Raw genomic sequence first — 17,519 nt, 5'->3', positions numbered from 1 at the left:
TTCATCCTGCTATCTACGGAAATACCGTTTACGGTAAGCAAACTTGCTTTTTCCAGTCGATAGCAGGGCTGAATTAGCCATGCTGTCATGGGAGTCACAAGCTCCCGATCACGTTGTTTATGCTATCTATGTTTGTACGTGATCATGAACAGTGTGACATTCACCGTGTACAAGAGGATAGAGATTGGAAGATTGCATGCCCTATCTTCGCATCCACGGCTGCTTGTTGATCAAGGCACTAGTGCGATGTGAAGGTATGGAGCAATGACCAGGTAGCTGCCTTACAAATTCTATGGGTTGTACATGTTGAAGGTGTGCCAAGGAGGCCGCCACTGCTCTAACTTGGTGAGCTTTGGGAACAGAATGTAGCTGTAGGTTCTATTTGTCGTAGCAGAACTTGATGCACTGTGCTATCCAGCTGGAGATGGTGCGTTTAGCCACCGGTAGTCTCAGCACCTTCGGGTCGAAAGAGAAAGTTGAGAAACACGTGAGTCCGAGTTTGTTCTTTCTTTGTAGTATGCTAAAGCTCTTTTGAAATCTAGTGTATGCAGTAATTTTTCCCTGTCATTTGCATGAGGTTTAGGGAAAAAGATGGGTGGTTCTATGGTCTGATTGAGATGGAATTGAGAAACCACTTTTGGTAGGAAAGACGGGTGAGTTCGGAGAACCACTTTTTGGTGATGAAACTGTAAATACGGAGAATAATGGACCAAAGCCTGTAGTTCACTGACTCGTTGTGCTGATGTTACAGCAATCAGTAACACTACCTTCCATGTGAGGTATTTAATATGTGCTGAGTCCATGGGCTCAAACGGAGAAAGCATAAGCTGTTCAAGAACTATGTTGAGGTTCCACGGACCTGGAGGTTTGGAGATCGGAGGACGAAGGTGAGTTAACCCCTTGATGAAACTAGATAGTAAGGGGTGATTGGAAATAAGAATATCGTTAAGTGGTCTGTGATATGCTGCTATGGCACTGAGATGAACCCGAATGGATGACGTTGCAAGACCAGCTGTGTACAGTGTATGTAGATAATCCATGGGTAACTCAGGTGAACAGTCAAATGGTGGTACACCGTTAGAAATGCACCAGATCGAGTATCTTTTCCATTTGTAGCTATAGTTTTTCCTTGTTGAGAGTTTTCTGGATGCTAACAAAATGGACTGTGCCGAAGTGGAAACTCCCTGTTCCGTTAAAAGGAGCCTCTCAATCTCCATGCTGTCAAATGGAGAGATGAGTGTAGCGGGTGTAGAAGCATTCCTTGATCTTGGAAGAGAAGATCTGGGCGATTTGGTAACCGAATTGGGTCCAAGATGGACAGTCGGAGAAGGAAACTGTACCACGGTTGCCTTGGCCAGGCTGGAGCTAAGAGTATCAGTTGAGCCTTGTCTGCTATGCACTTTTGAATTGTCCTTGTTATGAGTGGTATGGGAGGAAAGGCATACAGGAGGCCTGTCGTCCACGGAATGAGGAAGGCATCCTGGGCGATCCTGAACTGACTTGGTCTTATCGAGCAGAATTTGGGGACGTGAGCGTTGATCTCTGTTGCAAAGAGATCTATTGCAGGCGTCCCCCACTGAATGAAGATGTCTTGGGCTACCTTCAAATTGAGTGTCCATTTGTGAGGATGAAAGATGCGACTTAGCCTGTCCGCTCTTGTATTTGCTACTCCTGGTAGGTAAGTTGCTTGCAGATGTATGCAATGTTGGTGACCATGTTTGAAGATTGTCAGGGTCTCCTTGCAAAGGGACCATGAACTGGACCCTCCTTGCTTGTTGATATAAAACATTGCCACTTGATTGTCTGTGTACATCTTGACCCTGCAGCCCTTTAAGTGATCTTGAAACACTTGTAACGCATTGCGAATTGCTCTGAGCTCCAATAAATTTATCTGCAGGGTCTGCTCGGAGATTGTCCATAACCACTTGGGTTTCATAAATCTCAAGATGTGCTCCCCATCCCTTGCGAGACGCATCTGTGGTTAAGACTGCGTTGTGAGGAGGAGGATTGAATAATGCTCCTTCGGACAGGGTGGAGTCTAGGAGCCACCATGTTATGTCCTGTTTCATCTCGGAGTTAACGATAACTTCTGTGTCAATGGTTGTGAGTGTTGTTTCCATTGACGTTTTAGTCCCCATTGCAGGCGTCTCATGTGTAGCCTGGTGTTGGGAACCTTGAAAATAGCCGCCGCCATGTGGCCGAGGACTACCAAAATCTGTCTCGCCGAAGGCCTTTGAGTGTTGTTCAACGAGTAGAGAAGTTGACATAGTTGTGTTATTCTTTCTGTTGGGAGATATGCCCGGTTGCGAACAGTGTCAAGGCCTGCTCCTATAAATTATAGTCTTTGTGTTGGTTGGAGATGTGATTTCTGAAAATTGATCACTAATCCCAATTCCTGCAAGCAGTGTATTACCCGTCAGAGGTGATCGAGAAAGATGTCCGGTGTTGAGGCTATTATTAGCCAATCGTCCAGATATGGAAAGATGGTCATATCCTGTTGTCTGAGATGAGCCGCCACCACCACAACCATACATTTGGTGAAAACCCTGGGTGCAGCCGATAGTCCAAAAGGAAGAACCTTGTACTGGCAATGTTGATGGCTGTAGCGAAAGCATAGGTAACGCCAAGAGGATGAATGGATTGGAATATGTGTGTAAGCATCCTTCAGATCGATGGAATACATCCAGTCAGGTTGAATCAGAGGTAGGATCGATTTCAACAATACCATCTTGAATTTCTCTTTGGTTAGAAATTTGTTCAATTCCCGTAGATCTAATATGGGGCGAAGGCCACCCGACTTTTTGTGTATGAGGAAGTATGGGGAATAAAACCCTGTCTGTCGGGTTTTTGGGAAAATCCGTCGAATGGCCTGCTGTTTTTTTTGTTTGTTTTAATTTTTTATTTATGAAGTTTAGATATATTACATCATATATCAAAAAGGAATTAAGGAATCCAAAACATTAATTTCAAAGATAAACTTGTACATACAATTTTTCCAATGGATCTCATTTTTCAGGCAATATAGGACCAAGACAAGGAATTTTATAGAGCTCTTCAAATGAATCATAAGTACTTAGGTAAATTAAACCAAACGCATAGGACTAACCCTTACTTATTTACAGCAAATTCAAACCTTCCCATCCAAATAATCCCTTAGTTGTTGCGGTTCTAAGAAAATATATTTTGCCTCTTGATATTTCAAGAGGCATTTACAGGGATATTTTAATATCATACTAGCTCCTCTATTAATCACTTCATCTCTCATGAGTATAAATTTCTTCTTTCGTTCTTGTGTATTACGGACCATGTCCAGATATATCCATATATTTTGTCCATAAAATTGAACAGATCTGTTTCGGAAGAAAAATTTGAGAATCAAATTTCTGTCCTGTTCGAAAGCGAAGGATATCAGCAAAGTTCCTCTTGATTTGACTTTGGTATTCATAGATAATTCAATCAGTTCAGACAAGTTCATAGAGGGTTGGTCAGGTGTTTCCACTGGTTCAGAATGAAATGATTTTTTTGAAACAAAAAAACGCTCTAATAATTACCGGGGTAATTTCTTTTGGAATTTTTAAACAAACCTCCATATATTCTTTGAACATATCTAAGGGTAACATTTTCTTTACAATAGGAAAATTAACTATCCGCAAATTTAGGAAACGTAATGAATTTTCTATATTTTCAAATCTCCTTTCAGATATATTTTCCATTTTTATCAAATTACCCTGGACTTTTTCAATTGTTACAATTTTTTCCTCCAATTTTCCTATTTTTTCTTGATTCTCACTTGCTACTTTTTCTACCTTTAACCCTCTTTTATTAAGGTCCACAAATGCTTGAGTTAAAGTTGTAACTGCTGCCTCTATAGAGGTCATAGCATTCCATAATGAATCCAATGTAACTAAGGGTGATTTCTGCAATGAAAATGCCATTTTAGGTTGAAACTGTACCAAGTTTTGAAGTGCTGTAGTTTCTTCGATGTTCCTTGCCAGACTGGCCATATGGGGGTTCGGTGTGGAGGTAGCCGTGGCTCCCGTCGCTCCTCCAACTTCTCCGATTATCGACACCTCGTCCTCCTCGTCCGCTTCGATGTGCAGAGACTCTCCTCTCCTGGAGAGCTCGCGATGTTTCACTCTGCTCCTCCCCCAGACGAGCTTTCGGAGGTGTCGGCGTCTCGGGTGCCCCCGGGCTCAGTGATATCTCTTCGGCCATGGACTGTGAAGTGAGCTCCTGCTCCACAGTCCCAGCAGCCCTCGCCTCCAGCGTCTTCAGAGTGGGATTAAAGAATCTTTCGATCTTTGGCTGCAGTAATACTCCTTCTTCCTTGCAGGTAATATTTTCTTTCAATCGAGCCTTACGCTTCGTATGCGGCATTATTTTAGGAGTTTAGGAGGTAGAGGAAATTAGTAAAGGTAAAATTCTTCGAACCAAAGAACAGAGCGACCCTTCAAGACATCCTATGCGTCGGCCATTTTGGTCCTGTGAATGGCCTGCTGTTTGCGAAGCAAAGCAATTTCCTGCCTCAGTTGTGGTTGGAAGCTTTGACTCTTTAGAGTGGAAAGGTGAGGTAGTATGGGTTTTGTGGTAAATTGGAGTTGGTAGCCATGTCGTACTATCTCTAAAACCCATTGATCTGTTGTTATTCGCTACCAGGCAAGAATGAATTCTGCCAGGTGGAATCCACATCGGTGCCTGTATTGGCTTTGACGATGGCATCTCCCGTAAAGCTTCCAGGACTGCCTGGCGGATGAAACCGTCCAGTTCCGCCCTAATAGCTGGTGAGGTCAGAGCAGCTATAGGGGGAGGCAGTGAAGGCCCAACCAGTAGTTCCACAGAGCCCTGTGGAATCATGGGCTTCGAAAGCCCCAAGGAGTCCTCCATCCGAGGTTTCTTCGACATCGGCTCGATGGAAAGCGGTTGTGTATCAAGCACCGGAGTCGGATCAGGAATCGAAGGAAGACTATGTCGATGCCGATGCCTCTCACGTGTTAGACGACCTTCTTTTCAAGTATCAAGGTGGATTTGACAGACGACCAAGAAGAAGTCGGTGATATTCGATCACCTTTTCCATCTGGATGGCGTTTTGTTTTTAATACTAACTTTTTTGCCGCTCCGGCCGGAGACGACTGCATGGACATCGAAGTCGATGGTAGCAATTGGAGATGAAAAAGATACTCCATCTTTTCCAGACGAGCCTGTCTGCCCTTCGACTCAGCACACTGAGGACATGTTAAGACGTCATGTTTTTCGCCTAAATAAACATCAGAGAGGATATGATAGAGGTCTATAAAATCTTGAGAGGTCTAGAACGGGTAAATTTGAATTGGTTATTTACTCTTTCAAATAACAGAAGGACTAGGGGGCAATCCATGAAGTTAGCAAGTAGCAAATTTAAAACTAATTGGAGAACATTATTAGGAATTATTTTGCACTCAATGTACAATTAAGCTATGGAATTTGTTGCCGGAGAATGTCGTTAGTGCAGTTAGTGAAGCTAGGTTTAAAAAAGGTTTGGATAAGTTCTTGGAGGAGAAGTCCATTATCTGCTACTAATCAAGTTGATTTAGGAAACAGACACTGCTATTACTGGCATCCAGTAGCATGGGATCTATTTAGTGTTTAGGTACTTGCCAGGTACTTGTAGCCTGGATTGGCCACTGTTGGAAACAGGATGCTGGGCTTGATGGACCCTTGATCTGACCCAATATGGCAATTTCTTATGTTCTTACTGCTGATTGTATTAGATTCCTTAATTTCTTTTAGCATTTCTTTGTCTGTCTCTTCATTCTTGGCCAGGTGGATGGTAATATACCCCCACTGCTATTTTACACCCTTTTTCACCTGAAATTCTATCCATAAAGATTCAACATTGCATTTTGCTTCCTGCAGAAATGTTATCTTGTTTGACTCAATGCCCTCTTTAATATACAGTGCTACCCTCCACCAATTTCATCCATCCTATCATTTCAATATAATTTGTACCCTGGTATCAGGGTCCCATTGGTTATCCTCCTTCCACCAGGTCTCTGAGATACCAATTATAACTACTTCTTCATTTAGTGCTATAAACTCGAACTCACCCATCTTATTTTTTAGACTTCTAGCATTTGTATACAGACATTTCAAACATGTTTTTATTTATATCAACAGCCTGCTTAACAGTTGTGACTGGGGTAATTTGGAATCTTTCTGCTGTGCCTGCTCTTTACTTAAAGGCATCTGGTCTATTTTAGCATTTATTGCAACCTCTCTACTGGAAAGCCCTAATTTCCCTGTTCTGTTAGTATCCTTCAAAGATACTTATGTTTTAATTATTTGGTTGTTATTATTTTTATTCATGAATTGTATTTTAATTTGTTTGATGTATGGGTTTCTTTTTTGTTGTGCACCGTTCTGATCAGTCTGGTACTGGGAGATCAATATATAAAATCTGGAAATAAATACTTCATTCTGAACCATGCTCTTCTGAAAGACTGTCTGCTTTCCCCTGTCATCTAGTTTAAAAGCTGTATTGTCCCCTTTTTAAAGATTAGTGCCCGCAGCCTGGTTCCATGCTGGTTAAGGTGGAGCCCATCCTTTCAGAAAAGACCCCCTTTTCCCAAAATGGTGCCCAGCTCCTAACAAACCTAAAATAAACCTAACAAACCTAAAAACCTCTTCCTTACAGCATTCTCTCATTCATGCATTGAGAATCTGGACCTCTGCCTGCCTCTGGGGTCTTGAATGTGAAACAGAGAGCATTTCTAGTTTTCAATTTTCTACCCAAGAGCCTAAATTTGGCTTCAGAACCTCCCTCCCACACCTTCCTATATCAGCTTTCAAGTAATTGAGAACTTTCTAACAGAAATCCACTAATAGAATACAGCATAGCTCTGGGTATTTTTTCCTCAGTTTCAGAACCCTTTTCAAGCTTGATTTAGACAGACTGATAGATAAGGCGGTGATAAAATAATTTTTAAAAACTTCAAACACACAAAATGCCAACATAGTGACATTAAGAAGGAACACAAGAAAAACAGAGAAAATCTTGCAACATTGAGAAAACAGCATAAAAACAGAAGAGGTTCAATAAGACAGTATTCTTAAAAGATAAATCAAAACTACATGGCAGAAGGTGCAGAAGTGCACAGCTCCCTTTCTGCAAATGCTCACAAGTTTTTTCTAGAAAGCTGCCCAGGCACTGATATGATTCAGGACATATGGGGGCTTCCCATAAAGCTATTTATTAGGAAAAATAGTTTCAGAACTACTAGTGGTTAAATATCAATTGAATATTTTGATTCCATGAAGTTTCCGTGAATTTAGCATGCATATTGTTATTTGAAAAATATTTTCTATATTTCATCAGCCTTTTTTTCCTTCCTATATATTCCTTTTCTCTTTATGGTATGTAAGAATATACAACAAAGTCAGAAAAATGTCAACTCTGAAGTACATTTATAAGTTATTCTTTTTCTCTACAATTAATTAGCAGATTGGCTTTATAAACAGATATTTTAAAAAAAATCTAAGTTTCACTTAGACATCATACATTTATTACAAGATCAACTATCATTAGAATTCTCCCAGCTCTGACCAAACATTGTTCCTTAGCATTAAAAAAGAGGCATTTTAAGACAACAGAATATAAATTATGCTTTAATTTTCAGGATAAAGGGACAACTCCATTTTAGAAATATAACTGGCAATTTCTTGAAGCTTTTCTCCAATCAAATCTTCACACACTAAATTTTACTGGTCTAATGTACGGTAAATACACTGTAATGGCACTTTTGTGTACATTTATAAACTAAGTATTTGGAGTGCTATCGGATGCTCCATCTCAGTTTTACTAGTTATAGCAGCAAAAAAAATGCACCTTTGGCGACAATCAATGCAAATCAAACACAATCCTGATTCATCTTGGAAGATCATTTTTTTTTAGCCAGAAAATAAAAGGCAAATAAAACAAAAGTGACATATCACACAATGATAAATACATCTTTTGACACAATATTTCTGTTGGTAGCTGATACAAAACTGCCAACAGTTATACTAAGTTTTTCCTTTAGTCTGCTCCCAATTAATTTCAAAAAGACTGCGTTTTCCATTCCACTGGATCCAATGTTCCTTTTGAAAGACAAAAATGACAATTTACCTGTTCAGTATGAGCACTAGGATGAAGAGCTGATACCAGGTCAAGAAGATGTCTAAGTGGAACAGGATCCAAGTTTTTGATCAAGGATGGAAACAAATCATGTATATAGCGGCTACAATGTTTTAACTAAAAAAGTAAGCAAAAAACATAACAGAATGGACATAAAAGGGAAATAAGTGTTAGTACTCCTTTGTAGTACATATAAACATATTGACATGTTCCAATAAGAGAGCTCACTTTTCCATTTACAAAGTAAAGGGAACTCAGAGAACACTTTTAAAGAAAATGAATTAAATATATTGGTAATTACCTTTATTTTTTAGCAGCTCATGACACTCATGCATACAAAAATAAATTGCCTATCAGAAGCATGAGAGATCATGAAAATACTGCTTCTTGTTAAGCACTCTGAGTTTCCTTCTCATCTTTTTATAATAAATAACAAACTAACATTTATTCATAAGAATTTCTCCTTCAAAGAAAACCAAGTTGGTTTATAAAATAAAATGACCAATTGCAAATAAAGTACTTAACAGGGGCTATTTGCCATTGCAACAGCTCTTGGATGTGCTGTAAGGTTCGACACTGAAATATCAATGCTCAAGTGAAACATGACTGGTATATTTAGGTACAGTGTTAAGGAAGAAATTATTATACATTCTCTATGTGTTGATTTTAAAGGTTTCAGATGACAGTATTACTATTACTATAAAAGCAAGTTTGCTTACCGTAAACAGTGTTTTCCATATATAGCAGGATGAAATAGCCATGCTGTCTGGGAGCGCCCCCTGGCAGCTTGAGACGGGAAGTTCTCCAAGTACCTGCAGAGCTTTGCTCCTGCACGGTGCCTTCTCTGCCTCAGTTGGTCCCAAAGCACAGAAAAAACAGTTAGAAGAGCAGGAGCAGAAAAAAGAGTTGAAACTGTCCAGGGAGGGGAGTGGGAATGCATGGCTAATTCATCCTAGCTACAGAAAACACTGTTTTGGGTAAGCAAACTTGTTTTCCCCACAGATAAGCAGGTTGAATTAGCCATGCTGTCTGGGAGTCCCCAGTCCCAGGCATTCGAAGCAAAGTAGTAAGCACAGACCTTGGGGGACAAAGGATCTGAGTGTCCAGGTTTGCATATGGCTGGTCATGCAGACAATCCCTAAAATATTGTGGACAGTCTCAAGAATTAGTGGCATGACGTACTATTTCTCTTCCCATTACCCCATCCGAACTGGCTTGTTGCTGTAGGCAGTAGTGAGACATGAAGGTATAGAACGACGACCAGGTAGCTGCTTTGCATATGTCCTGAATAGGCACCTGTCATAGATGAACAATTGAAATCGCTACGGCTTGCAATTGTTGGGATTTCATTTTGGATGTCAGGCACTCCGACGTGGCTGCACAGCAGAAGTGAATACATTGAGTCAGCCAGTTAAGCAAGGGTTTGCTTGGAAAACGGCAAACCCTGCACATTCAGGATGAACGAGAGGAAGAGCTGAAAGTGTCTGTTAGGGGCATAGGTCCTTTGTTTATAGTAGGCCAGCGCCCTCTTGCAATCCAGTGTGTGCAACAGAGCTTCACAACTGAAAGTGTGTGGCTCAGGGAAAAAAGGTTGGTAGAGTTATGGTCTAATTTAAGTGAAAAGCAGAGACCACCTTTGAAATGAAGGAAGGGTGATTACATAAGGTTAACTTTATCATGGTGGAATTGTAAATAAGGAGCACAGTGTACTAAAGCCTGTAGTTCACCAATTCGTCATGCTGATGTTATTGCTACTAGGAACAGCACGTTCCACGTGAGGTATTTCAATGAAGATGTCCGCATAGGTTCAAACAGAGGAGCATTAAAGTTTCCAGCACTACATTTAGGTCCCAAGGCAAAGTAGGTTGTATCCTTGGGGTACATAGTCGCAAGGCTCCCTGCATGAAGCGAGATACCAAAGGGTACGTGGAGATGGGGGGCACCCTGCATCAGTGGGTGGGATGCCGCAATGGCACTGAGATGTACACAGATGGAAGAAACTGCAAGACCAGATTTGAATAGCAAATGCAGATAATGGAGTAATTCTTCTGGTGAAGACAGGAAGGGGTTTAGGGACACCGAGGAGCACCAGCAGCATTACCTGTGCCACTTGGCTGCATGGTTCTTTCTTGTGGAGGGTCTCCTGGACAAAATGAGGACGTCCCGTATCTCTTCCGAGATGGGAAGGTGACTCAGTACCTCCCTTTCAAATCTCCTCGCTGTTAGACGTAGGGAGTCGTGCATGAGATACATCAGGATCCCCCTTCTCTTGTGTTAGATGTTTCTCTGCTCAGAGGAGCACCGGTGATTGTATGGATAGGTGGATTAGGTAGGCATACCATGGCTGTCTGAGCCACGCCGGGGTGATGAGGATGAGGTCTGCCTTGCACTTCTGAATCACACGGTCAATGAGGGGTATGGGGGAGGGGAGCATAGAGTAGGTGCCCCTACCTCAACAGAAGGAAAACGTCCTGGGCTATTTGTTGGTCACGTGGATAAACAGCAGAACTCCGGCACCTTCCCGCTGTTTTCAGTCACAAAGAGATCCACCTGGGGAGTTCCCCAGCAGCGAAATATGGACAATGCTACCTCCAAGCTCAGCCTCCATTTGTGGGGATGAAAAATCCTGCTGAGTGTCGGCCTCCGTGTTCTTTATGCCTGGTAAGTAGATGGCTTGCAACTGAATTGAGATTGCAATTGCCCATTCTAACAGACGTACTGATTCCCTGCAGAGAATCCTAGAACCGGACCTACCTTCCTTGTTTATGTAGAACAATGCAACTTGGTTGTCCGTGTATACCATTACCAACTTGTGGTGAAGGACATGTAGGAAGGCTCGAATAGCATATCGGACGGCTCGTAACTCCAACAGGTTGATTTGGAGTTTCCTCTCAGTGGGTGTTCAAAGTCCTTGTGCTTTGAGGTGGAGGACATGTGACTCCCACCCCCTGGTGGAAGTATGAGGATCTGTCGGGCAGTGGTCTGTGAAAGGCACTAAAGCAGAGACTAAAGTCTGAAAAGTGTGAATCCTGTCCTCCGGAAGGAAAGCTTTGCAAAGGCGTGTGTTGATGGCTGCACCTATAAACTGAAGGGTCTGAGCAGGTTCAAGGTGAGAATTCTCATAGTTTATGAGGAAGCCTAGATTCTCTAGGCAAGACAGAACACGAAGCTGATTGGCGTGAACCAGCTCCAGATTCAGGGCTATGAGCAGCCAATCATCCAGATAAGGAAACAGTTTTATCCCCTGTTTCTGAAGGTGGGCCACAGCTACTGAGAGACACTTTGTAAACACTCGGGTGCTGACAAATGGCCAAAGGGAAGAACTTTGTATTGGTAATGATGGGTGCCCACTTGAAAACAATGGTAGTGCCACGAAGAGGGGAGCATTAGAATATGAGCGTAGGCATCCTTGAGATCCAAGGAACACATCAAGTCAGGCTGCAGATAAGGTAAGGTCATCTTGAGAGAGGTCATATCTTGAACATTTCTCGCACAATGAAGCGATTGAGGGCTCTGAGGTTCAAAATCGGTCGTAATCCCTTGTTTTTCTGGGGAATGAGGAAGTATTGGGAATAGAATCCTTGAAGGTGATGGCAAGGGGGAACTCGCTGAATTGCCCTTTGCAGAAGCAAAGAGGGGATTTCCTGCAGGAGGAGGAGGAGGGCATTTCCATCTCCTCTGGACGGGAAACAAGGTGCAGTATGGGAGGAATTTTCTTGAAATTTAGGTGGTAACAATTTTGGATGATATTGAGAACCCAGTTAGATCTGGTCCCAGGCCAAGGCAAAGAAGTGGAAGCAGCCTCCCACTGTGTCTTGTAGCTGTGGCCGTGATAGCCTCAAAAAGGTTGTTGGAACTTCTGTGCAGTCATCTGCACAGGTTTTGGGGGGCGTGGGTATCACCCTTGGCCTCTCAACTGGGTCAGTTGTGGTTGCGGCCTCTGCTGTTGGTATGGAGGAGGTCTGCACGGAGGAACAATTTGTAGGAGCGCCAGTGATAACATGGCTTCCTGTAAGTAGAGTAGAAACGTTTCGCGCCTGAGCGATCTACTGGGGACGTGAGCGAAGATACCACAACACTCCGTTCCTTAAGATGGGAGACTGTTTCACACAATTTGTCCCCAAACAGACTGTCCCCTTTGCACGGGAGGTCCGCTAACTTCTCATGAACGTCTTCCCTTATGGCGCTGGCTCTCAGCCAAGCTATCCATCGAGTTACAATGATATATGCGCAGAGACTTCAAACCCCTCATAGATGGTTCAGAGAAGGTGCCTTAATCCCTCCTCGAGGTCGATCATCGTTTGTCTTTGCTGGTTGTCCACGATCGCTTGCTCCTCACCGCCCTTAAGTAACTGAAGGCATTCATTGAGATATTATTGAGTGACGTAGAACTAGTGTTACTGAATCTTGGCTATAAGCATGGACCCCTGGAACACCTTTTTGCCAAAGTCATCTAAGTAGCGGCTATCTTTACCCCAGGGGGGTACTGGAATAAAGCCTGGTCTTCCTGGCTTTCATCATGGCTAATTTGACCACCACAGATGCATGGGGCAGTTGCACTGGGCCACAGTGGATTGACTTCCTCATCCAGAACTTCAGTTCGGACATCCGGGAGGTGGTAGATGCTGAAAAAGGAAACTCCCACACCTTGACCATTAGCTTATCCAGAACTGAGTGGGAAGGCAAGGCTGTTGGTTCTGCCAGGACAACAAAGATTTTCAATAATCCATGGACCTCAGATCTGGGGGGTCCAGTAACTGCTTAGTCTCCAAGTGTAGGAGTGAACCCACCTTCTCAATAAATTTAGAATATAATAGGTTGTCCGGAGGGGATGCTGATTTGGGCGGGCCCTCTGGTTTGGTCCGAAGGAATCCCTGTGGAGGAGCATGGAGAGAGAGGGGGGGAGAGGAACGTTTGAGTTCCCATTCTGTGTTGGAAATCTGTGGACTCCATTCTAAATTTTGATCTTCTCTTCCTGGCGGTGGGGAGGGACTGTGCTAAGCTCTCCGGTGATGCACTCAATGGGGAACATGGAAGTTGAGCAGACACTATGGAATCAAAGGAGGTTTGTAGGAAGCCAGTTATCTGGGACATGGTGTGAGTCACTACTCCTTGCAATTTTTGGGCAGCAGATGTCGATGTCCTGCGTCTTTTGGCCAGTGGAGAGTGGACTGAATGGCGCGGTCAATCCAGTTCATCATCGTGACTCAAGACGCTAGGCCCCCTATGGCTTCTGTTCAGGGAGATAGAGCAGCCCGAATGTGGTGGAGCCTCACCTTCACTCTCCCATAGCGTCTGACCTGGAAAGTAAAAGTGAGTCTCGTAGGTGGAGGGGGCTCTCTTTGTGCGACGGATGACGCAAGGTTGTGAGAGTGGCATCACTGGTATGTTTTATGTTTGGCCTCCCCGCCATGTTGTTGAGTAGTGACCGACGCCCTATCCTTCATGAGCATTGATGGTTTTTAAATGGCTGCTGCATTCGGCACTGGTTGTGTCAGTATTGCGTTCTGACGCATGCAACACCTGTTGCATTGGTCTACTTCCCTCTAATGCATGCATGGACACAGGTTGCATCGGAGGGAAGTCTTATGTCCGTGTTTAGCGGTCGGTGTCGCAGCCCAATCCCTCAATGCAGCCGATGCAGCTGGTGACCGAGCCCTCTCTGTCGGGGCCGGGTGAGGGCAGACATGCGAGGCCTTACCTCCGGCTTCTTTCTTAGACGTTGTAGAGGTCTGATGAGAAGAGAAACTCTTCCTCCCTTGGTGATGCTTGGGCCCTCATGCCAGGGAGGACTGGGTGGACCACTGGAAGAGGCATAGGAGCCCGTCCGATCCTCTTCACGAAGTCGGGCTATTTTTGTGGCCCTTTGCCACTGGGCCCAAGGAGACATCAGACCGCAATCCGTGCAAGATACCTGGTCGTGCTCTGGCCCCAAACACAAACAATAGCGATTATGTCCATTGGTGATGGGCATAATCTTTCCACAGTCGCAGAATTTAAACCCTGGGGTTCTGGGGCCCATGGTGGCACTGAAAATTTGCGATGTGGAGATCACCTAAGTGAAGAAAAGTTAGAAGAAAAAGAAATGATCAAAGGAGAAGAACCCGCATCTGCTGCTGCGCGGGAAAAGCAAGAACTGAGGCAGAGAAGGCAGTTGAGCGGGAAGGCACTGCATAGGCATGCAGGAGCAACGCTCTGCAAATACTTGGAGAAGTTCCTGTCTTGAGCCGCCAGGGGGCGCTCCCAGACAGCATGGCTAATTCAGCCTGCTTATCTACGGGAAAAACAATTTGTAACATCATCATCCTAAAACTAAATAAAAAGTGGAAAAATGGCCAGGGTATTTTGTTTTCGCTTTTTTGAAATCTGTTAAAAAAGAAAAGCTAAAATATTTATATCTGGCATATACCTGTGCAGCTGCCCAAATGCAGTCAATGTGCTGAGTGCTAAGCCGACCTTCTGCAGCAAGAAAATTTAAAATTACTTGACACTGTTTGATGATCTGAAAGAAGAAAATGAACATCTAATTATCTGCTCAAACATTACTTATTTATACAGACAAAAAAAAGGTCTCATTTCATACTAACCTCTATGTGTAAATTTGGTCCAAAGATATGCTCAACAACATTGTTGCTGATAAGCCAGTCTGCAAGTTCCTTTGCAATTGACCTAAAATACAACAAGGTCACATTGTTTAACCCATCCAATATTACTTATATAGAGGCAGCAACCAATATTAGATAGGAAGCGTTTTGCAACTGGATCAAGAGACACTGCCAGAAAGTATACATAATGATGTCAAAGAGCATCACTCACTTTCTTGGAAAGACATTAATACTAGAACAACCATTAAATCTAGTAAATAAGCAAGTGAAAGAGTAAAAAGTGTTTATATTCCTATTATATTTAACTCTTCAGATATAAATAATGATGAATACCAATCTGCTGTGTCAGCATCTTACTGACAGGTGGCCGTGGCTCCAGATAAATAAAACTATAGGTAAGTGAGCCTGACATCTGTGCCAGACAAAATGGTCAAGGCTCTTCTTAAAAACAAAAAATATTGACCACATAAACAGACCTGATTTACTGGGGGGAAGTCAACATGGTTTATGTCTTATCAAATTACTAAATTTATTTTGAGGGTGTAAATAAACATGCAGATAATGGTGAGCCGGTTGATACAGAGTATTTGGATTTTCAGAAGGCATTTGGCAAAGTCCCTCATGAGAGACTACTCATAAAATTGGGAGGTCATAGGATCGGAGGCAGTGTTCTTTTGTGGATTGGTACCTGGATGAAAGACAGGAAACAAAGGGTAGGTCTAAAAGGTGAGTTTTCTGAATGGAGATGCCCCAGGGGTCTGTACTGAGACCGGTGCTATTTAAACATATTAAAAATTGATCTGAAGAAAGGGACATCGAGTAATGTGACCAAATTTGCAGATGAGAAAATTGTTTCAAGCCATTAAAATGGCAACGGATTGTGAAGAACTGTAGAAGGACTTTGTGAAACTAGGAGACTGGGCTTCTAAACGGCAGATGCAATTTAATATGGACGTGCAAAATAATACACATAGAGGAAAATAATTCCAACTATAAGTACATGATGCTGGGTTCTGTGTTAGGAGTCATCACCTGGGAAAAGGACCTCAGAGTCCTTCAGGGAAAATACTTTGAAATTATTTGGAAAGGACTAGAAACAAAACTGAGAAAATCATAATGATTTTGTATAGATCCATAGCACAACCACATCTTCAATATTGTGTACAATTCCGATCGCCCCCATCTCAAGAGACATAGACACAGAAAAGGTACAGAAAAAAGTGCCAAAAATTATTATAAAGGGAATGGAAAAGCTCCCTTATGGAGAAAGGCTAAACAGATAAGGGCTCTTTAGCTTGGTAAAGAAATGACAGATGAAATGATTGAAATTTATAAAATCATGAGTGTAAATAGGTAAATAGGAAATGGTTATTGGAGAAATTACTTACCTAATAATTTTGTTTTCCTTATGTAGACAGATGGACTCAGGACCAATGGGTATATTGTACTCCTGACAGCAGTTGGAGACGGATCAGATTTCAATCTGACATCAGCCCTAGTACATATACCCCTGCAGGAAGTGCAGCTCTTCAGTATTCTCCTCGAAAAGCATTGTGGATATATATATGACTGAATAATTTGAATAACTTGATTAACTTTATAACGTGGTTAACTTAATTAATTTGAACCGGTTGAATTGGTTATAGCTGGAGACCGCCAGTGCCCTCAACCGAGAAACGTCAACACCCGGAAGGATGGGTGTCCTAGCAGAAGGAAAGCATGGCTTACTCGTGAATCACTCGCTCTCGGGGATGTCACCCAAGAATTCCATGAGTAACGGCAGCCGTGGGTGGGATGCTGAGTCCATCTGTCTACACTAAGGAAAACGAAATTATCAGGTAAGTAATTTCTCCATTTTCTAGCGTGTAGCAGATGGACTCAGGACCAATGATATGTATAAAAGCTACTCCCAAACCAGGTGGGAGGATGCCCGTGACCCACTTAGTACTGCCCTTGCAAATGCTGTGTCCTCCTGAGCCTAAACATCCAGGCGGTAAAACCTGGAGAAGGTGTGGATGGAGGACCATGTCACCACCCTGCAGATCTCAGCGGGTGACAGCATCTTGGTTTCCACCCAGGACACTACCTGGGCTCTAGTGGAATAGGCCTTGACTTGTAAAGGCGGTGGCTTGCCTGCTTCTACGTAGGCCGCCTTTATGACTTCTTTGATCCAGCGGGCTATGGTTGCTCATGAGGCCGCTTCCCCTTGCTTCTTCCCGCTGTGAAGGACGAATAGATGGTCCGTCTTTCGTACGGATTCCGACCTTTCCAGATATCGGACTAGGAGTCTGCCGACGTTGAGATGGCGTAGACTTTGAGCCTCTTCCGAATTCTTATGCTCATCTGGCGATGGTAGCGAGATGGTTTGGTTGAGATGGAAGTGAGACAACGTTGGGGAGGAAAGACGGAACTGTGCGTAACTGGATGGTTCCCGGGGTGAGTCTGAGGAACGGCTCTCGGCAGGACAGTGCTTGTAGCTCGGATATACAACGAGCTGAACAGACTTGCCAGCAGGAAGGCTGTCTTCAATGTTAATAGTCGGAGAGACAGGCCGTGGAGAGGTCCGAAGGAAGTTCCTGCTAGAAAATCTAGGACCAGGTTGAGGTTCCAAAGAGGCACCGGCCACTTTAGGGGTGGTCGGATCTGCTTGACTCCTTTCAAAAAGCGGGAGACATCTGGGTGAGAGGCTATGCTGTCGCTCTCGCTCTTGGTTCCATAGCATGACAATGCGGCCACTTGTACCTTGATGGAGTTGAGAGACAATC

At 43.3% G+C, this 17,519-nt stretch overlaps 1 protein-coding gene across 1 annotated transcript in view; it reads right to left on the bottom strand.

Annotated features, from left to right (window-relative positions):
- The window catches only part of USP34 (ubiquitin specific peptidase 34), a 1,009,100-nt gene that overhangs the window by 706,319 nt on the left and 285,262 nt on the right, over positions 1–17,519 (bottom strand). Inside the window, exons 9-11 of the mRNA XM_029593702.1 lie at positions 14,737–14,818; positions 14,559–14,651; positions 8,141–8,266 (exon numbers count right to left, since the gene is read on the bottom strand). Coding sequence (XP_029449562.1) covers positions 8,141–8,266; positions 14,559–14,651; positions 14,737–14,818 — 301 coding nt within the window. The remainder of the gene's footprint in view (positions 1–8,140; positions 8,267–14,558; positions 14,652–14,736; positions 14,819–17,519) is intronic.

This window comes from Rhinatrema bivittatum, chromosome 3 (genome assembly GCF_901001135.1).
Source record: "Rhinatrema bivittatum chromosome 3, aRhiBiv1.1, whole genome shotgun sequence".
Taxonomy (NCBI): Eukaryota; Metazoa; Chordata; class Amphibia; order Gymnophiona; family Rhinatrematidae; genus Rhinatrema; species Rhinatrema bivittatum.
The sequence above is the reverse complement of the archived record's forward strand: the minus strand, read 5'-3'. Positions and strand labels throughout refer to the sequence as shown.